General features: G+C 37.1%; 1 protein-coding gene across 4 annotated transcripts in view; it reads right to left on the bottom strand.

Annotated features, from left to right (window-relative positions):
• Window positions 1-1,263: 1,263 nt before the first annotated feature.
• UNC80 (unc-80 homolog, NALCN channel complex subunit) overlaps window positions 1,264-22,697 on the bottom strand; it is a 256,795-nt gene continuing 235,361 nt past the window's right edge. For 2 of the 4 annotated variants that reach the window (XM_053597780.1, XM_053597782.1), the window contains 7 exons: window positions 22,264-22,443; window positions 18,460-18,598; window positions 15,945-16,001; window positions 8,824-8,905; window positions 7,763-7,874; window positions 6,960-7,159; window positions 1,264-5,572 (listed from right to left, as the gene is read on the bottom strand). In XM_053597780.1, coding sequence (XP_053453755.1) covers window positions 5,306-5,572; window positions 6,960-7,159; window positions 7,763-7,874; window positions 8,824-8,905; window positions 15,945-16,001; window positions 18,460-18,598; window positions 22,264-22,443 — 1,037 coding nt within the window. In that variant the 3' untranslated portion in view covers window positions 1,264-5,305. The remainder of the gene's footprint in view (window positions 5,573-6,959; window positions 7,160-7,762; window positions 7,875-8,823; window positions 8,906-15,944; window positions 16,002-18,459; window positions 18,599-22,263; window positions 22,444-22,697) is intronic. The other 2 variants (XM_053597781.1, XM_053597783.1) reach the window with 1 other exon arrangement.

Here is a 22,697-nt window from a genome sequence, read left to right as displayed (position 1 = left end):
TAGCTCCTTTACTTTGTTGGATTATAGGTCCTAAGATCCCTATTCCAAAGATGATCCTGTGGCATACCCAGAGGGAAGAAATGCTGCACCCAGAGGCCTTGTTGGGTTTCCACCTTCAGCCTGTTAGCATTAGACTTTTTGCATAATCATATTTCTATTCTATTTATTTATTTTGGAGACAGAGTCTCACTCTCACCTAGGCTACAGTGCTATGGTCTCAGCCTAGCTCACAGAAACCTCAGACTCTTGGGTCCACGCACTTTCCTGCCTCAGCTTCCCTGCAGGGTCAAGAGGCCTACACTACCACTCCTGGCTAGATTTTCTGTTTTTAGTAGAGATGGTGTCTTGCTTTGCTCAGGCTGGTCCAGAACTCCTGAGCTCAAGCAGCTTCCCAGAGTGCTAAGATTACAGCCAGCTGTCTAATTATATTTCTATACCACTGTCCGTATTTTGTTGAACCTAATTATAAAAATAGAGTTTTCCTTAAATCGTTGGGTCTTCATTCTGAAGGCCTCTGTGTCATGTAAAATTATAATCAAATAAATTTTTAATTTTTTTCATTTTTGGTAATGTTGGTATCAACCTTTTCTCCTATTAATCCACCTTTCATCGTTGGCTTTTCAGCCAAATGTTAGAGGGTTAAGGAGAAGTCTTCCCTTTGTCCTGTGTCTCTCACCAATGCTCATTCACAGAGTGTGATGTTTGTGAATTGTTCAGACACAATCTAGAAATGGGTACAAGTGTCTCAAATGTGTCTAGAGTCATTGGATCAGGAAAAAGAAGGGTAATAAAATTATGAGAGAGGAGAAAAATGGATTTACCGAGAGCAAGCCTTAGGGGGGAAAGATAGGGCACTTTGTGCTTTGTATAAAAGAAACCATTGGTAATTTGGACAACATGGTGTGTCTGAGAGGACAGGCAGGTCTTTAACATTCCCATTGTGAAATCCCTTAGTCATTCCAAAAGGTTATAACCTGGGCAGAGAAGTCAAACTGGTATGTCTGTCTCTTCAGTGTGCTTTATTTTGAAAAGTAGATTCGGAAAGCTTGAGTAGAATAGAGTTCAGTAGGGCGTGGAGGTGAGTAAATTGGAGGTGTTAATTAGATGGCAACTTCAGACCAGAGAAATGAGAGGTGGTATTGAACAGGGACAGCAAAACATTAAAAAGGCAAATCCTCACACTCCAGGGATCAAAAATAAACATGTTCCTGCACAAGTCAATCTATCCCTACACTAAGAAATGAAACTTACTCAGGCATCTTAAATGTTTTTAGATTTATTTTATTATATGTGCATATTCAAACACAGAATTCTTAATATCTTCCATAAATATCTTTCATAAATGTTTCAGTATTTATTCATATGCATTTTTCCTTGTTCTTTGGTCATTCATTATTCATAATAGACATTGTAGTCATTTGAGGGAAGTTGGCTGTGTAGTCAATCTTTTTTTTACCTATAAAATGGCTAATAAAGGATTTTCATCCTGTGGTCACAGTGACTATTAAAAAATATTATGGAGGTACATTGATCTATAATCCTAAATGATTCTAAAGTAATAAGTAAAGTTGTCTTAAGCTTTCCAAATACATTCTGCTCTCAACTTGTTTTTATTCTCCTGAGTATCAAATCAAAGTTCATTTTTGAAATGCTGCAGTTGAGACCCACTACAGGAAATGAGGGAGTGGGACATTTACTCACTGCCAAGACAAGGCCATGGAATTGCAAGAGTGAGGTCACAGGACAACAGCATGACTAGGTGTGATAGCAGCAAATCCCAGAGACTCGGCTCTGTTAAAGTATCCAGTTGAACTTGAGGAAGGATGTTTAATTCATGTTTTGGACTATAATTCTATTCATTTATGATCCCTTTTTCCCTATAGGTCCCTATGCACACCCTATTCTCATCTCAGATACTCTTGGAGCTGGGCAGTAGAGTGGAGAAAGGTCTTCATTGACTAAAGGACCAGATGCTGAAGAAGAGAGGAGCTGTCACCCTGTTTAAGGTACTCCTGGGCGGCGCCTGTGGCTCAGCGGGTAGGGCGCCGGCCCCACATGCCGAGGGTGGTGGGTTCAAACCCGGCCCCGGCCAAACTGCAACAAAAAAATAGCCGGGCATTGTGGCGGGCGCCTGTAATCCCAGCTACTTGGGAGGCTGAGGCAAGAGAATCACCTAAGCCTAGGAGTTGGAGGTTGCTGTGAGCTGTGTGACGCCACGGCACTCTACCAAGGGTGATAAAGTGAGACTCTGTCTCTACAAAAAAAAAAAAAAAAAGTACTCCTGGCAAACCAACTACTCCAGCCACCTGTGCAACAGGCCTTAACCAGACCACCAAAACCACGGATTTTTCTCCCAGCATCACCATGCTCATTTATGCCGTTGGACACTGTAGTTTGCACTGCCTTGTCCCAGTGCACTCAGTAAATCAGTTTCCTTTTCAGAAAAATCAAATAACTTATCTAATAGAATTATAGAAGGCAGCAAATACTAAAAAATGAAAGGAAAATGTTTTACTATAGAAAATGTTATATCCAGGATTCAAACTGATTTGATTAATATAAATCTATATGCACTATTATGAATAACACATAGTTTAAACCATGTCTCAAAAGTGAAGTTAATTTCAGAAGAAGCAACTTCTTTGTTTAGTTCAATTTTTCATACATGGGAAGTGGATGCCTGTCTTATTTTTCTTCTTAATATCATTAAGCATCATAGTTTAAGAAATGATCTATGGAGACCATATATGTTCAGGGCAACTTGAATTTATGCTCCTAAGTTGCAATCCTCAAATTTGGCCCAAATAGCCTCTATACTAATATATATTTTTAAAACTCCTATTATTTTCAATACTGTATTTATCACATGTAATAGCTTTTAGTTATATACTAAATATTTTAAACATTACAAAAAAATGACATTTATTTTAAACTTTTTTCTACTCTTCCCCAACTGTTTTTTTTTTTTAATGGTTATTTCTTCAAACTCTAGGTAATAGTATTCCTGAGAATACATCTTGTGACAGTCTTATGCACATACATATAGGAACGTTAGCCATTACACATAAACGTTCAACATATTACATTCAACACATTTAAGGGCGCCTTAAATGGAACAGATGCACACACCTGCAAAATCTCAGTAGTCCAAATATGAAAACATTCCCACTCTATAAAGCCCTGTTTCTCAGAGTGGAGACTTTTTTGCAAAGTACATTACTTAACTTACTGAAAATTTCTAACAGAGTTCCATACACTAGAGTGAAGGAGTCAGGCTAAAAGGCAGACAGACCAGCATCATCATGTTCAATACAGCCCAGTACTTTTAAAATGTATATAATGATATTTAGGATTCTTGTTGGATGTTTAACAATCGTCTTTGACCCCTTTGCTTTTTAAAATATTTGACACAATTATACATAGATAATTTGAACAAAGAAACTGGAACTGAGTATACACATACTACAGAGACTCACATAGCCCAGACATCTGTAATTACCAAACATAAGGCCTCTAATGCTAACTGAGCAGCATAATTTTTAACAGGTGATATATAACATCTTAAAATCATTAAACCACATAACATCTATATTTCTGCACTTGAGAATTAAGTCAGCATTAAGTGTAAATGATGTAAAAATATTGTAAAACATAAAAGAGGCCATTTACCTCCTTGATTCTCTGAATTCTTAGATTTGAAATGTTTAACTTTAACTTTTAACTTTAACTCACAGATAACTTTCATTCTCTAGTGAATGGGATGAAAACTCCAAATTATATTTAAAATTATAAATCGCAGTATAAAAATGCCTATGTAATAAGCAATTCTAACAAAAAAATAATTTGCCTTTATGATTAGGATGGGTTTAGTAGGTCTCCTCTTTATATATATATATAAATATCTATATATTTATATGTATATTTCACAGCCAACATAGTCAAAGTTTAAGCATATGAAATGTTTTAAATTCACTTCAATATAATCAAACTCTATATTTAACTTCGAATTGAGAACTAAAAGACACACACACACACACTTATGCACACACACCACCATACGAATTAGTTTCTGTATGTGAGTTTTTAATATGCTTAGTATTTATATAACAGTTTTCTAATGTAAACTGTTAAAATTTTGAAATTCAGTTTTGAACTACATGATGCCCAACCCTACTATTGGATCAATAACACACTAGTTATTGGCTTCACAAGTTTTCTAAGTTTTATACTTTTCTTGAAGTAACTAAACTTCAAATTAAAGGTTTATTTGTAGAATATACAAGTTGGCTGTGACTATGAAGAGTTGTTTACTTTATATTTTTTTCCTCATAAGCTTAGATGTTGTAAGGATCTGACGAATATTGTTACTATTGAAAAAAAGGTATTTTATAGAACCAATTCTAACAACGCTAACCTTACGATCTGAAAATATGCCCTCAAGGGCAGGCACAGAATACTATAAGGAAAAGTAACCACATTTTCGAGTATTTCCTAATCTTGGCATTTATGTAGTGAGAGCTAGAAGAAGAAGTCCTGTCTCTTTTAAGTTATTATATTTACATTTTGTTTTTGTAGTTATATAGGATTTTTAAGTTCTTCTTAATTCAGAATTATGTCAGATAATTTCTAGAAATATTCTGAAATGGAATGATCTTATGCCATTAGCATTTTGACTTACAATGTGCAATGAAAATTGCAGTTAAAAAATAAATAATGAAAAGCCCACAGCTCTAAATATAGTATTTTTTTTTCTTCTTCTAAATGGCTGTATTATTGATCAAAACAAAAAAGGCTGCAGGCTTATTTGTTATTTAGTCTCTCCAAACTAGTATTTTTTCTTATTATTTTATGTAAATTTCTACTAGTATAGTCACCTGATTTAATATTTTTAAAATATAAAAATAAACATTTGCGTGGGATGTATAATGTGAATAATCTCAGAACATTACATTTTTTAGAACATATTATTTGTTAATATTTCTATGAAAGCAGTGTGTAATAGCATGTATTTTTAACTGCTGAAGGCTTCTCGAATCATAACATGCACTGAAATGGCTCTTTCCCCTTATTCCTCCCTGATTCTTATGGTTTTCAGACAACTAAATCCTTTTAGCCATTGATTTTTAAAATGTTTAGGAAACATTATGCATATTAGCAGCAAAATATACTTAGATTTCTGCCACCCATTTAATGTAAAGTGCTCTTTTGTAATTAATCTTTTTTTTTTAAGCAAAATTATTCAGCTTTTAAAAGAGGGATCCCTTCCGTGTTTCCTCTATATTTGCAGAGCTTACAAGGTTCAGAATTAAACATGAGACTCATCTAGGACCACATCTGTCTCCCCCAGCTCAGTGGGAGTCAATGTGAACTGGCTGGACAGCAGAGGGTTCTCCATGCCATTTTCCTCACTGATGTGAAGGACTGTGTCTCCATGCTGCAGGAGGCTGGATGTCTCGAGGCCAGTGAAGTCATCAGGGTCTGAGAGGTGAGGAGAGAGTGGACTATGTGCTGTCGCACCTTGTGCTTCTTCCGTGTCTTCCTTCTTTTCTCCTTCAGCGGAGGTGGCCTCACTCTGCGATCAAAAGGATCATAACATCATTGAAAGGTTGGATGGGTACCAGAGAGTATCAAATAATGTTGTTGGCTAGCTATAACTGGACAAGGAATCAGAAGGTCAGTCCCAGTTCTAGCCTTTGATAAAGGTAACATCTTATACAGGCCCTTTCTAAGTCTCCGTTTTCTAATGTGCACATGAGCATAATTTTTTGTTTTGCTTATCTTATAGACTGTGAGGATCAAATGAGAGAATGGTGGTTAAGTGTTAAAATGCTCTTTAAGCATCAAAGACTATACAAACATATACAGTAATATTGGCCTTTAATTTTCTCTAAATATCACATGAAAAGCATGGGAATTAATTTATAAAAATCAAAAGAAGGAACAAAATCAAAGCAACAAGAAAAATATCAAAACAATGAGGAAATAAATCAAAATAAAGTTTCTTTCATATTATACAACACAGAAAGCTCCATATTTAAAGGCTTTGTCTAGGCTCCGTCGCGCAATGGATAGCGCATTGGACTTCTAAAGGCTTTGTCTAAATTGGTAACTTTATTTTTAATTTCTTTTTCTTTTTTTTTTGAAACAGAGTCTCACTCTGTTGCCGTTAGAGTGCCATGGCTCATAGCAACCTCCAACTCTTGGGCTCAAGTGATCCTCTTGCCTCAGCCTCCTGAGTAGCTGGGACTGCAGGTGACTGCCTCAACACTCTGCTAGATTTTTCCTATATTTTGTAGAGATGGGGTCTCACTCTTGTTCAGCCTGGTCTCCAACTCCTGAGCTTGACAATGGACCCGCCTCAGCCTCCAAGAGTGCTAGTATTACAGGTGCGAGACACTGTGCCTGGCCTTTTATTACTTTTTAATTGACCTATTTTTCAGTGATGTATTACAGGTTACATATCCCTTATCTGAAATGCTTAGAACTAGAAGTGTTTTAGATTTAATAATTTTTTTATTTTGCAATATTTGCATTAGATACTTACACTTAAGCATCCCTAATATGAAAATCTGAAGTGCTTCAATAAGCATCTTTTAAGCATTTTGTGTGAATGTCAGTCATATCTCACTCAAAAAGTTTTGAATTTTGGATTATCTTATTAAGGATGCTCAACTGGTATATGCCTGTTTTCAATGGTTTTTTAGCTGTTAAGTCTTTTCTTTTTTTTTTTTTATATATATAAAAATACCAAGACTCCTCTTGGTCCTTCTTAAGTAGATATATTCTTGGTCATAGGGTTTACATAGATTTTCTTTTTCATGATGCCAGGACCAGTGTTTATATGGATAATAGCACCACAGATTCAGACTTAATTATGTGGAATAAATTTGCATATTCCAAGTGGTTTCTAGAAATAAGTTTGCAGTGAGCAAGCCTTGCCTGTTTTTTAGTGCCCTCACCTGCTTGGGAGACAGGCTGTGGAGATCTGCAACAACTATGGCAGGGGAAGACGTGAGGACTGGATTGTCCATTTTTTCTGGTTTCCTGGATGGGGCGGGGCTGCAGCCCTGAGGTTGACCCGTTGCAGGAAGTGCATCTGTTGGGGCAGCTGCTGGCTCTGGCTGAGCCTCAATGAAGGTTACAGATCGTTTCTGGTCTGCTGTAGGTCAGAGGTAAGGCAGTAGTTAGGGAAATATTCTGTCAGTGCTCCATAATTGGTTTAAACAGTGTCTCCTAGCTTTTACTAATAAAGACATTGCTGGCTTATTAATAAATGAGAGTGTGTTTGTGTATGTTTGATTCCCTCTTCTTATAAAGAGTAGGACTTGAGTAAAGTTCATTTTTCCATAACTGGCCTTAAGATTTGCATAAAGCATTAAATGGAACTTTATCATTCTTCATAACAGCTGCCAACAGGATTTAAAAGTCCCCATTATTCATCACATCCTTATCCTCAGTAAGACGTGTAACAAACCCAGTTCCTGGTTTGAATAAAGAAAACACAGCCTCTACAGCCAAATTTCATCGAATTAGTGGTTTACCTTGGGTTCTACCATTTACCTAGTTTCATAGGGTTAGGGAGAGGGGCTGGAGAAGGTAAGAAGAAAAAGGCACTACAATTTTCTGGGAAATGTTCCCCCTTGTCTGAGCACTGCCCTACAGGTGTGCCTGTCTGCATGGGCTCAGGGTTTGCAGGCCTTCCTGGCCGCCTTGTACAGCATCACATCAGTGGTACAGACAGAAGGGACACAGGAGGCCTCACCAGATGGCTTCGTTTTAGGTTGAATGCTCCTGCGAGTGGTTGACAGCCGAGCTGCCTGTCGGTTTCTTGGTTCTGTCTGAGTCTTCTGACGTGATAATAGAGGACGTCTCAGCTAAATAGAACAAGCAAAAGAAAACTTGCAAGAGGGTTTGGCTCCCTAGGAGGAAACACAGTGCTCGGCAGATTCCCACTGTCCAGTTGTTGTGTTTTACATTTATGTTTCTGTGCGCTGTTCTGCTTGCTACTTAACATTGGTAACTGGCCAACTTCTTTCTGCTTATTTAACTATAATTATTTTCTTCTGGCATCTTCTTTATCCAATTCATCTCCCAACTATTACTCCTTTATATATCACAATAACATTAATTAACATAGTTTAGATTGTAAATTTGGGATTTTAGGATGCAAAATTAATAACCATCGCTTACTGATCAACCTTGCTCCTCTAAAAGTTGTCGTTGAATATATGCTAACTTTCAAAGAGGAAGTTTATTTAAAACAAACAAAAAAACCATGTCTATTGCTGGCCAAGTGTGTGGTACCTGAATCCCTATTGGGAGGCTCCCACTGAAGCAACAGCGAAAAGCCTCATTGAGATTTTTATTTAGAAAGTAACTTCAAAGAATTCCACCTGAGGAAATAGGTAAAGATGATCTTTACTTCTATTTGTTTTGAATTAAATCCTTAATCTTGAAATGAGGAAGGAAAGACTTCTTTGTCTTTGCCTCTATGCAGAAGCAGGCATTAAATAAACTGTACAACAAATCTCTGTCAGTAAGCGTGGCTTGGAAAGAAAGTTTCTGGATAGGGAACAAATAGAATTATAACCTCACTTACTTTACTGAGTAATCAGCTTTGCCAGTAAGAATGTTCAGAGCTAAAATAGAAGCTTAAAATGATCATCTTGCACCCAAGCACTTACCATGTTTTAAAGTTGCTCTGTACTGCTTATTTCAGGTACAGAGAAGGCAAAATATAATCTTAATATACACGGGCATTAAAAATTAAACAGAGCTTCCATTTCATAAGATGATTCTCTTGCCTGTTCAGGGTCTGCTTACCTGCCTCAGGCCCCTCTTCCTCCCCAGTGGCTGCTGAACAAGGAGGTTCTGTTGGCCAGGTTCACTTTGTACACTTGCCACCCTGTCAAGCATCAACAGTGTTAGTGTACCCTGGAAAGAACACAGAAGACCATTCTCTGGTGGGTGTAAGGCAAAATCACTTATATGACACAGTCACTTCAAAGATACCATTATCTTTGAAGGATGGTTGGGAAAGAGTCCCTAGGATGGGGGTTTTCAAAGGTTTGGGAGGGAGGAAAAGGCCTTGTAGCCCCAAGCTGCCAAAATTGAGATTCAGTTTTCAATTACTGATACCGTATCTGTTGTTCAGCAAAACATTGGTTCTATCACACCCCTGGTTTGGAAGCCACCAAAAGGTTAAAGATGTCATATTCTAATCTCAATTTTTTTTTTCCAAGGGGAACGGAAAAGGTGATGACAAACAAACACAAACAACTCTATTACATGGATGGGAACACCTTTTTTAAAATTTCAATTTAAATGAAAGTAAGATGGACAAATATCAAACACATCAGACACAGAATCCATTTGGGTGAAGGGGCACATTCAACACATGTTTGCAGCCTAAAGTCTCTGTGACTGCTAAATAAATGAATAGTCACGTGGGTAGACAATTAAATGTTTTCTTAATGATTTTAGATTTCAAAGGCTGGCCAAGTAATTATGCAATCATTACAACTCAGGAGCTTTAATGTTGAGTAACTGCATTCAAACACACTGTGCAGTTTATAAAAGCAACAACCTGCTCCCCCCAAATTTACTGTGTATATGTGTCTTTTATACGCAAAAATGACTGGAAGTGGTTGCTATTTTAGTTTTGGGTGAAGCTGAAAATACTGATATGGGCCCATGGTTCTTTTTCAGTCTGCATGCATCTATAATAGATATTTATAATGAGAGCGGGGGTGAAAAAGAAATATACTGCATCCCAGAGAATACTGTTATTCTGTGGATGCTGCCAATGTGATTATTTGGTTAATGGACAATTAATTTCTGCTTTGCCTTTGCAAAAGGAGAGTCATCTAGAGATAGTTTTAGAGTAAAATATTCTACAGAGGAATCCAGAGTCAGCATCTGTCCAAGAAAAAGAAAAACTATATCTACTTATTTCAATTTTTTTTCATGAAGGAACTATCTAAATACCTAGCTTCAGTTTTAGGGAGAGAAATTGGTGGCAAAATGGGCAATCAGGTGTTTCCCCTTTTGTGTGAACAATTGGTTAATGAGCACATTGTTGGCACAGTCACATCTGACATTTTTTTTAAAGTCTTACATTTCCACTGGAAGATCAATGATTCCCAAATGGGGTTCATCAATATTTTTATGAAATAGAGATGTAATTACACCATTTGGGGTGCAAAATTACAAAATCCCATAGAGTACCAAAACAGGTGTTTTGAGTTCTCTTGTTCACCTGAATATCTAGTTCAAAAGATCCATGTACATTATCCTTATACATATGTAACCTTGTAGCATATATGTGACCTTTCTATGAAGAAGGAAAGTTACCCCAAAGGAACAATGCATTGAATTCTGATAAGCAATCCAAACTATATTGCTAGCATGTTTGAAATGACATCTCCATGTCAATTATACGTTTTAGCATGTGTCTGTTAAATTGGGAAGAGTATTCAATAACCATACGCACAAAAGTAGAAACAAGTTTCTCCCAATACCAAGCAAAGCTTTTATTGTAATGAATTCTTCACCTCAGTTCCCTTGGCCATAAAGGGAGGCTAATACTTACCAACCACCTCCCATTAAGGTAGAGAAGAGAAGTCAACAGATGTAAAATGGTTTTGAACATGAAAAGTGATGTATATGGCATGCTTTCTTGTTTTACATTTGATTTGTAATGAGTTTATTGCTTCTATAATACTAAAAGGAAGGAGATAATAAAATGTTTTGAAAATAATTGGCCAGAGAAAATGAAATCGAGGCAGTCCACTTGTCTCATTTTTATTCGGTAATCTAAGATTGTGAGAAAAAATGGTTCAAGAAAAGAAAAGTAATACATGTTACTCAGGGAGTGTTAAATGTCAAAATGTAATGGTAACTTTATGATGATTATTCCAAAAGGATCAGAATTTTCTCTATGGATAGAGAGGCTTATATCTAAGAAATGTATCAAATGTATAGCTTTAGTTCTGTGAAAGCGATATAGCATTTTATTATAGAATGTGCACATCAAAGTTGAAATTCAAAATCATGCCCTTAGAAATACATCCCAGCTGATATGTTACACCCTCCCTAAAAGTTTGATTTTTTTTATTTGGAATATCAAAGGCTGGCTTAACTGTATACAGTTAGGACACGATAATAATAAAAATGGCCAGAAAAGTTAACAATGGAAGGAATGTAGTATATGTTTCTTTTTCTGGAGTTTATGTCAGATTGAAGTCATATATAAAAAATATATTACATTTAACTTCTCTTCACGTCATGAAGATTTGTGATGCATCCTTAAGATATGCAGTACCAAAGCGAACCAAGAAAAGACCCAGGTGTTTGCATTAAGCACCACTCTATGTTGTATCCCAGTTTTTATTTGAATTTTTTTAAACAGTCCCATTATATCCTCATCTACCCCAACTGCAATAATCAAAATGATTTTCCCCTTTTGGGAAAAACTGTTTTATTTGATAGTCTCAAATTTTAAAATATTGTACTCCAATAGGCCATTGAATCCTTTTGAATAACTAAAATAGCTAATTCATGTAGCATAGTCATAAAAATAACTCTGAAAAGTCGAGAATATGTTGAGATATGTCAGAGTAAGGAACCAAATTCTAAAAACTATTCCTTAGAGAGAAAAACATTTTTCCTGAAATGTTTATTCTTGGGAATGAAATAGGGCTGATTTCCACTATTTGGGCTAAGTAATGAGTGAAACAATAAGGATATAAGCAAATAAAGCTCTCTAAATTGAGGCTAAATATTTTCTAACAGATTTAGAAATAAATCATCCCTTGTATTTTTGAATCACTGAAAAATATCACCAGGGCAAACTGTCTAATAGTTTAGATTTTAAAGAAGTAAATGCAACTGGGGGTTGACATAACTGGTGTGACTTAAATTGTCCACAAAAAGCAAAAACACATTATTTGAAATTCAAGGAAGTAATTTACAAACTAAGGAAACTCAGACAAGGTTAGGAAGATAGTTCTGATACAAATTACTTCTCTTCCCCTGTTTCAGCGTGATGGCCTGGATGGTGGTATATAAATATGAATGCATTTCCTAACGGAACACATACCTAATAGTTCTTCAACAACAGATGAACAAAAGGCCATTCAGTAATGGAATAAAAATTCATATCATTCATCTCAGTATTATGAAAAAAAGTAGATTGAAGTATATTTCATAAAATAAATTTTTAGGTAGAAGCACTGGGTGAGACCAGCACAGGGAAAAGTGGATTAGTATTTTTCTTGCTTTTATCTGTGCTTTTACTTTGAATTTTAATATAGTTAGAGAAATGTAGGGGAGAAAAACAAGATACACAGGATAGCCATTTATCGAGTGAGTCCCTTGTGGTAAGAAAGCATAAAGCTCCCAAAGGAGAAATAAGACATTTGTAGAGAATAGGGAAATAAACAGTAGACTGAATCCTGATTTCCCTTTTCCTAATAAAAGGTTATGTTTAAAATTTACTTAGCCACCACATAATCCAAGAAAATATATTTTAAGTGCCATAAAATTTTGTGATCAGAGGTGGGAATCAGATTGAAAGGGGGAATAATCGGGATGTTAGATACGCTGTAAGAACTGATTTAGCAATGGCAAAGTACATATTTGTGTATCACAACACACTTTTTCTTAGCCATTGATTCCCAGCTACCTAAAAAAGTTGTTTTAATTTTTTTCTTTGTCCTTTGAAAGTACTTGCCAAGTTTTTATATTTGGAAAGTGTGGATGATGATATAATAGATTGCACTAAATCAGCTATTTTTATTTCATTTTAGACTATATTGTCTTATTCAAACATTCTTATTTTTCACTGTGATTTACAGTTACCCTTATACAAATAGCATTATAATTTCCTTTTAAAAAAATCAGAGTTAGGGTGGCGCCTGTGGCTCAAAGGGGTAGGGCGCAGGCCCCATATGCCGGAGGTGGCAGGTTCAAGCCCAGCTTTAGCCAAAAACTGCAAAAAAACCCAAAAAAAATCAGAGTTAACTGAATTCCTGCCTTCTGAAATGTTCTGACATGTCTAACCAAAATCTAATTCTCTATATTTATACATCTGGCCATAAGTGCTTGAATAACCTCTGTATGTCTCTATTCTTTTGGAAAGAAAATATCTCCATAGTATGTGTACATTTGGGGGCAGGCACAGGGAAGAAACACGTATAATGAGTTTTTATACCTCTAAAAGCAGCACTCTCTAGAGAAGAGAATTCTCCCATGGAACATTATTTCAGTTTATTAATTTCTAGAAATGAAAGAATCTTTTCTCCAGAACATAGTGTTTCTAACGGGCTATTTCTTGGGATGAATCTTTAAAAGAAACAGCACAGTCTTTTTAAAATCCTAGAATTATTCTAAAAAAAAAGTGTTTCAGTTGGAAAGAAAAGAAATCCTTGAAGTAATTTTCAAGAGGTGTACAAAATTTTATTGGTTCCTACCTATTCATCTGGTTAATCTTGGTTGCTTTCTCACTTAGCTCACTTAGTCACCTTACCCTTTCTGCTAAAATAAATGTATTTTTCTAAAGCAAATTATCATGAAAGCTTAGCAAAATGTTATAGGGGCAGGGGAGAGAATCAGGATTTATTATTTTCCCTTAAGCATACTTCCTGATATTCTGGAGCCAGATTTTTCTTGGGACTACTTTGCATATATTTTATGTCCTGAGTGTTGGAGTATGTGCTAAATGTAATTTACCTGGTAATGCCTTACTGCTTTAGGATTTTAAGGGTCTGCAGCATAAAGAAGTCTTATGCTAAAAATAGGAAAACCTGGAAACCAAATATAAAAAAACAGAGATCCTGGGTGGTGCCTGTGGCTCAAGGAGTAGGGTGCCGGCCCCATATACCAGAGGTGGTAGGTTCAAACCCGGCCCCAGCCAAAAAAAAACAAAAAACAAAACAAAAAACCCAGAGATCCTATTTTGTAAACCTATGTCGTATTAAATTCCAAAAGTTCCTCTCCTCCAAAGAGAAGTTGGTGACACGATGGAGTTTAAGAGATACGATTTGCAGGGTATGGCAAAGGCGGATGTGGTACTGGTTGGTGGAATGCCTCTACGTTATAATTATTATTTCAGAATCAAAATGAATGCCTTATCTTTCCAGTCCTTAATGACCACAGCTGGGTCTGAGTAACTGATACCCAGAACTAAAACAAACAGTTACGGAACAACAGATCAAAAACAGTTGATCTAACAAAGTCATCAAAAGTACTGACATTATTGATTAATTCAAACTGTAGACAAAATTTGTATCTTTGCCTCTGAACCCATCTCACATAGCAAAAACTTTTGAGTTTACCCCCATTGATACTGGAACTGGGGGAGACTGGGGGAGACTAAGTTGGTTTAAGATAGCTACAAATCAGTCACCTGAACCCTGAGTCTGCCAGAGAGGGCAGAATTCTTTGCAGAGTTCATAAAACTAAATTCAAACCCTTGCCTCCTCTCACCAACCCTGAACTGGTACTTACTTATCAAGAGTAGAATTAATTAGAACAGCCCAGCACAAACCCAGCTAAATGGAAGCATGATTTAATCTTTTCTATTCAGTAGGTCACTGAAATTATCTTCTAATCAAGTTTCTCCTATCCCATATATAATTTTAAGCATTAAATAGTGCATTATGGGAAAGCAGTAGTCACCCTGCTAGACTTGGTTCCAATCTCTTCAAACACTGTGGACAGTTAAGGGAAGCCCTCTTGAGGATCATTTTGTTCCCCAAATTCTTCCTTGACCTCAACGCTCTTGCTAATGGAACTGTCTGCCCTCCGCAGCACTTTCACATTCACCACCGGTAAGAGACTGATCTGTGAAGGCAAGGGCTCGCAAACACGAATGTCATGAAGTATGGATCCGGTAAATTAAAAAAAAAATACACTCAATGACAGACTATATTTCCCATTTTCCATTGCAAAAGAAAATGTGAAATCTGAAGATGTAAAGAAACAAAAGACAACCTTTCAACAGGAACAGCCTCTCAACATTTCCTCATCTTTGTGATAAAGCAATAAACAGTGTATGTTGTACTCACTATATAATGCGAACTTGGAAAGGAATGTTTTCTCTTGAGATGGAACAAAGACACTCTAAGGATGAACAAGAAGCCTTACCCCTAATGAGGATTAGTTGAGAGGTGTGAATCAACAGCACAAGATCAGGAATGTTTGACGTGATTCATCTGAGGGTTAAAGGTGCAGTCCCCTTTTCTGAAGCTTTAAACTATCAGTCAAGACATTATTTCGTCTGCATCATTAAGACTTCTCTTAGTTACCAAGAAATGTTTGTGTCTGATATTTCATGGCAAGTTTGGTGGTCACCTTGGTGCTAGAACAGACACTGTATAAGTGCTGTTTGAACAAGCTACACTAAAAGGCCTATTGAATAGAAGGAATTAAACCATGTCAATTTTATCCATGTTGCTACTCTTCTTACAGCATCATTGTTTCCTTTCCATCCACGGTACTGGCTAAAAGACCTGTCTTGATTTAGTAAGGAGCTTCTCGAAGATGAACAGTTATACTAAAGGACCTCTGAAAAACCTTAACGAATTTCCGCGTGGGAAGGAATGATTAGGAGGGATAAATTTAACATTTTGCATATCAAATGTTTTAGACACCCATAGGACAAGCCCTATAGAAAATTCTCCTTTTTTTTTTTTTTTGTCATTGTTTGTTTTTAGTAAGCTTTCTAGGCCATTTGTGGTAGAGCTCTGAAGCTGAAAATGAAGGGGGGTTCGCTACACCTTTGACTTCCAGGTTTGTATGTTCATGAACAACAAAGGGCAAGAAATGGAAATAGATATCAAGACGGGGCGAGAAGAGACAGAGAAGACAGAGAGACAGAGGAGACAGGGAACAGCTAGTTTCCCAGCACAGACACCAATAGACAGGTAGCATTGACACTGTACCTAGAGAGGCTGCCCTCGGCGGCCAGGCCCTGGGAGTCATCGAGGACATTAGGTTCACTGCAGGAGGGGTAGGGAGATGAAGCATTTAGGGAAAGAAAATGAAAAAAAAAAAAGAAAGAAAGAAAAAGAAAAAATGCATGCAATTTTCTGCTTCCAAAAACCAAAAATAAATAGATTTAACAGAACAAGGAAGGAAAAGGAGACAGTCAACCATTTCACCTTGTGCTGGGTTTGTCAAGACATAGGACTCAAGGCAATGGGGGAGGAAGGACTTTGGATGGATTTAGGTCTCAGAGGAGTGCGATCTATTTATTGGTCAAGAATTAAAACGAGCTCCAAATGGACCCAGAGCTCTGAAACGCATCACAGAATGAATCTGTAGAAGAGGAAACTACCCTTTCCTTGGGCAACCATTGGGCTAGGAGGTTATTATTTTAAAACTGTCTTATGTACATGGTGTTTTCATTGGCCGGGACCCTGCTTCTGTCTTGTGCATTGGGACATTATCATACAAAAGCACTTACCATGCACTGCCACAACCAAGCTCTTGGAACTGATGTCATTAAGAAAAGCAAACAACCCAACTTCCTCTGCTAATTTTGCAGTGAAAATGCAAGTTAACAAACAGAAGGAAGGTATCTTGGAAAATTCACATGGAACTCTCATTTACCTCCTTACTCTCCATCCTCTAGTAACTGAATTGTAAATGCTCAAAGAAGAAACCTGTCAGGTTGGTGAGACAATAGTTTATGGATTTGTTTGTATGAGCTGGACGGAGATCTGTGATCGGAAACTGTGTCACACTCTTTCTGTCCTTTCTTCCGTGCTGAGCACTAAGCTAAGCACCCACGAGGCACTCAAAAAATACTATTAACTTGGATGAAATTAGACTATTTAGAAGACTGGAGTGCTTGCCCCAGAGAATTGAGGTTTATCTAATTGTATATTGTAAAAATAACTCTAACCCCTGGAAGAGGCTCACTTTTCCCCAGTGTACAGAGATGGTATTACAGTAAGTAGTCTCCCAAAATAAGAGTCAAACTCAAAGTGTTAAACTACATTTTTTTTTTTCTGGATTTCTAGTATGTCCATGATGTTAATCCATAAAGTTAATCCCTTCATAGATATGTAGAAAGAGAATTGATGGCCTGCTTTTTTTAGGTAAACGACAACCACCACCACAACAATACTCTATTTAAAATTGACACAATTCTATAACTTGAATAAAAACTTTAAATACATTGCTATTTTTCTTTTATTCTTCATAGAACCTTGCACATTGCTAACAATTAAAAATAAATTTATAGCTACCAATATTAACTGCTTATATGACTATCTTTTTTTGGCACAAGTTATTGTTTGGCACTGTTTTACAGCTTTCTTTTCAAAGGAAAATTACCAAATAGTAGGTGAAACAACCTCTTTTGATGTAAGGAAGCTTTCTATAGTATTAACCTTTGTACTAGTTAAATGGCATGTACATAAAATGTTGCCTTCTTAAAAAGTATACAATTTACTTCTTAATCGTGTTTTATCATTTCCCTCTATTATTTGATATTCTCCAAACTTGGGCTTTATTTCACAAGGTTTATTTCATCTCTGGAATTCATGAATCATTTGCTAAAGGATTTGGGTAAAGGTAATTATTGCTGCATAAAAGCTGGTTTTGTCTAAGCATTAAAATATGCCCTGACTTTTATAATTTTCCTTGTGTGATTTGTATCACAGTGACTCCATAGGTATTAAAAATAAGCAGCAAACTAACTAAAACCATATAAAGCCAATTCTTTGAGATAATTCAGTTCCTGAAGTGAATATAGTATTGGTTCTTAGGTAATGTTTTGACTCTATGTCAGATCATTTTCTGTGTTACATTTTTATTGTATATATGTCCAGATCTTGGAAGATTTCTTACATTTTTAGAAGGCAGAGAACATGTAAAGAAAATGTTTAAAAGGAGTTAGTCATGGAACCATAGAACTATAGACTGAGAAATTACATGAAAAGATCATTTTGTCCAACCGCCTCATTTCACAGAGGGGAATACAATGGGCTATTGTTAAATGATAGCTCAAGGTCATGCATAGTGGCAAGGGTCCTTTTCTGCTTGGCTAAGCATCACTGTCTTCGACTAAATATTGATGACATATCAGAAACTTTACCAAATATGTCAAGCAAGTCTTATATTCAGGTCAAGTACTCATTATTTAGCTTAGCTAATGATAAATCTGAAATACAAGAATGTCATTTGACAACCAGAAAGAAGACCATGGAATTTACAGAAAATTTGTAACGGGAGACAATGCGCAGATTAGAAACCGGGAGCCCTTCTACTAAGCCGGCTTAGAAAACTGCAAATTATTGTCTGTAGGAACCTAGTTGAAAAGTCCTTTGTTGAATGATCTCTCTAAAAACATTACCACTGCTTTCAGCTTTTGCAGAATAACAGAGTGCATTTTCAAAATTTTCATCTTTGCCCCCAACTGCGGAGTATAATATAGCCATGGCTCTTTACCTCTGGCTGGGTAACATCCCCACCTCGGCCTGAGGTGCAGACATGCTGGAGACATGGCTGGAGAACCGCCTCCGTCCAATGGTGCTCAGGAGGTAAGCTTCCTGTTCACTTACCACGCTGGGCATGCTTATGGAGTCATCTGAAAGAGGCAAAGGCACAGTGTTATAAAAACTGTGATCCTGATCAGAAAGCCCCAACCACGGCCGTACTTGGGTTCTTTCCTTGAGTACAACTTTAGAACTGTCTCTAAGGGGGGTGTAATGCTAATTCATCATGTCCACACATCTCTTACTCTTCAACACTAGGACAGCCTTCATGAAACAAATGTTAACTTCTTGTCCATATTTACAAGTAGAGTATTTCTGAAAGTCGATAGGCATATGTGAATTAACGATTTCAGGAAAACCTGTGTATACATTTTTTAAAAATTTGCAGGACTTTGTTACTGAATGTCAAGGAAGTACATTTTTAATGTAAGATGATGCAATTAAAAAAAACGTTTAAATGATAGTGGCATTTAATGGAACCTTAATGAGAGGCTCTGAGTGGAGATTTATTTTTATTTTTATTTTTTGTGGTTTTTGGCCGGGGCTAGGTTTGAACCCGCCACCTCCGGCATATGGGACCGGCGCTCTACTCCTTGAGCCACAGGCGCCGCCCCTGAGTGGAGATTTAGAGCTTACTCTCATTCTTAAGCCTTTGACAACACAACTTTGCTATAAATGTCATATTAGAGTGTCCTAAATACAAACAGAAAATAATTGATGCAATTAAAAAACCCTTTAAATGATGGTGGCATTTAATGGAACCTGAATGCATTCAGTACATTAAATGAGTTCTAGACTCTGCTGAGGGAAAGACTATTTCAGATGTTTTTTGCTTTTTTTCTTAGACACTGGTCTTCAAATCCTGGCCCCCAACTCCTGGCCTTAGCCTCCTGAGTAGCTGGAATTATAGGTGTGAGTCACCATGCCTGGATTTCAGATATTTTTAGGAAAAATAATTGAAAAACATTGAAGTTCATAAATAAATGCTTATTTTAACTTAAAATTTAAAACTGAAGTATGTGATTTTGTTTTCTCCATAGAAGCAGAAGTAAATGTACCCAAATCCATCTGAGAGTGAGCTTTAGCAGGGTGTTTCTGACAAGATGACCTCCTTCAGAGGGAGCTCAGTGTCTGCTGACCAATATTATATATGCATTGATAAACATACTGAGCCCTGGAGAACATATGCTACCTACGATAGTGTAAGATCATCCGACACCATTTATTTAAAATATCCCTTATAATTATATCTCTCATGGGACATATTTCAAATAAAAAAGATAAACATGAAAAGTGCTAGAAATTTTAATTTCCTATATAATGACTGACTTGAAATTGATTTTTGTTATAGAATGATAATGTTTCATTTTTAATTATATTCACAGGGAAAAGAATAAGTAAATGTACCGTAAAATACTGAAAAGCCTGGTAGGTTACGTTGATGTATTTCTATAAAGGCTTTTCCCAGATCCCACTGATTCCCACCCACCCCCCCCCGCCCTGCCTTATGTGTACGCGTACATCACGTAACACTCCCCCAATACTATTTTGATGATTAATCATGTGCTATCTTCTATTAACTCTTTTTTTAAATGTTCTTAATTACCAATGTCTATCACTTCCTCTACAAGACTGTATCTATTGGGCAGCGCCTGTGGCTCAAGGAGTAGGGCGCCGGTCCCATACGCCGGAGGTGGCAGGTTCAAACCTAGCCCTGGCCAAAAACCACAAAAAAAAAAAAAAAGACTGTATCTATGATCTTAGAGAGCAGAGAACATGTCTTTCTCATAATTCCTTCTTTCTTGCCTTAGATCTCACAGGTCTGAATACAGTTTGGATGATGGAATGGGAAAACAGTTTAATTCAACGCAGTCAATGAACTGGCTTTCATACCTCTCTGTATCACAACATCACCACATCATCTGTGAACAGCCCTACTTTCGCTGGGATGGTTGTGATGTCTGAGAGCAAAGATGTTAGCAAAGATTACCCCTCCCCCACCTTCCTAACCCTGCTTCACCAGCACCTGAGCGCTGGCTCTTGGCCAATAATTTCCCAATTTATTCTCTACTTTTCTTCCCTACCTCCTTCCCACTGGTTCGCTCATCTACTTATTCATAAAGTTACTGCAAAATATATTTAGCTCTACTAAAGACGGGTAGCATCATTTAAAAAAAAATGCTAGGAGAGACTACTTTAAGCATTAAAGAAATCAAGACTTTAAGTTCTGAACTATTACCAGGACTTGATGGATATTTATACTGCTGATCTTTTTTTTCTATCACGTTTTCTTAGTCAAGATTTTTCGGGTGGCGCCTGTGGCTCAAGGAGTAGGGCGCCAGTCCCATATGCCGGAGGTGGCGGGTTCAAACCCAGCCCCAGCCAAAAACCACAAAAAAAAATAAATAAATATTAAAAAAAAAAAAAAAAGATTTTTCATGATTTCCCTAATTACAACTTTCAGTGTATTTCATGAGCAGGATGTTTCTACATCACCAGGGAGATGACCAGTGTGTCCACAGGCTCAGTGCAGAACCAGATGATTATCAGTTGATGTGACCCTGAAACTAAATCTGGAAATACTGTTGATAAGTGTTTTGACAAAGCATTTCTTCCTTTTTTTTTTTTAATTTATTTTATTTTTAATTTTTGGAGTTTTTGACCCCCGCTGGGTATAAACCTGCTATCTCTGGTATATGGGTCCAGCACCCTACTCCTTTGAGCCACAGGTGCCACCCAGAGCATTTCTTTCTTTTCCTCTCCTACATACCCAACTGTGGTGGGACATTAAAATACTTTCATTCATCTTAGTTAATTAAAATTCTAACCTCAACTCCCATTTCCTCTATTTAATTTAGTTCAGAGTGGGGCTTTTCGTTGTTGTTGTTTAGTGTGGAGAAGCTCCAAGTGGAGATTTACAGTTTATTCTCATTCTTAAGCCTTTGACAACACAACTTTGCTATAAATGTAATATTAGAATGTCTAAATACAAGCAGAAAATAATTGATGCAATTAAAAAACCTTTTAAATGCTAGTGGCACTTAATGGAACCTGTCACCCTACTTTTACTTCTTAGAACCTCCTCTAAGCCAGCGGTTCTCAACCTGTGGGTTACAACCCCTTTGTAATAATGAAAATACATTGCGGCATTAGGAAAGTTGAGAACTACTGTCTTAAACATACATATGAAATATTTCTTGACTGGATCTCGCCTCATGTCATAACCCCAAGTCCTTAGCACATGTATGAGATGCTGTTGGGATGACCTCGTCCCCACTAGTCTCTTAATTCAAATCTAGAGTGTATCCCTCAAGACAGTTTGCTGGTTTACAGACTGAATGCCACAGACAATTAGTCTTTTCTGAGTCCTGAGCACACGCACTGCCCACTTTTCCTGGCCCGATGGGCTCAGGTAAGTGCTGATCAAGTCTTTGGGCGAGATGTCCAGGAGAAAGGGGAATAAGTGCTTCCCCTCATTACTTAGGCACAATTTAAATGAGTAAGTGGAAATACATAAGCTCAAAGAAAGGATAGGAGTCATTAAATATCTACTTTTTGCCTGAATTCTTTCCAAATGACCAAGGATATCAAGGACTTTGTAGAAGTGAAATGTATTAGGAATCATGGAATCAGTTACATTTTCACCTTGAATCCCCTTTGTAAAAATGACTAGGGGACCTGAACTGGAAAAGGTCAGGAGGGTAGAAATCCTTGCCAAGCCTTGTGTCTCATGCCTGGATGTTTCAGGGTAACCTACTTTCCTCATCCTCCTCATCAGTCCGACTCAGAGTGTCCTGTGAAGCCTGCTGGGATGGCTCACTGTCCTGCTCCCAGACAGTGCCCGTGCCCGTGTTAGAGCGGGACATGGTGGCCAGGCTCAGGCGGTAAGCAGAAGTGGAGGTGCCCACGGTACTGATGGACGTCTTCCCTTGGTAGGCTGAAGGGGTCGGGAGAACAAAGGAAATGCAAGGTGAGAATCTTGGGAAAAAATCAAATGTTTGCTTCCTCCCTGACCACTGGTACTTTTCAGGAAAGGTGAGTTAAATAATGTTGCCCAGACAAATAAATGATCCTTAGGACACAGCAGCAAAAGGAACAGAGGACGTTTTTAAGAAAAAGCATCACAGTGCTGGCTACTGGTGTACTTATAATCGAATAATTGTCTTTTCAGAGCATAACACCTCTAACAAT

This window comes from Nycticebus coucang, chromosome 7, assembly GCF_027406575.1.
Source record: "Nycticebus coucang isolate mNycCou1 chromosome 7, mNycCou1.pri, whole genome shotgun sequence".
Classification (NCBI taxonomy): Eukaryota; Metazoa; Chordata; class Mammalia; order Primates; family Lorisidae; genus Nycticebus; species Nycticebus coucang.
The sequence above is the reverse complement of the archived record's forward strand: the minus strand, read 5'-3'. Positions and strand labels throughout refer to the sequence as shown.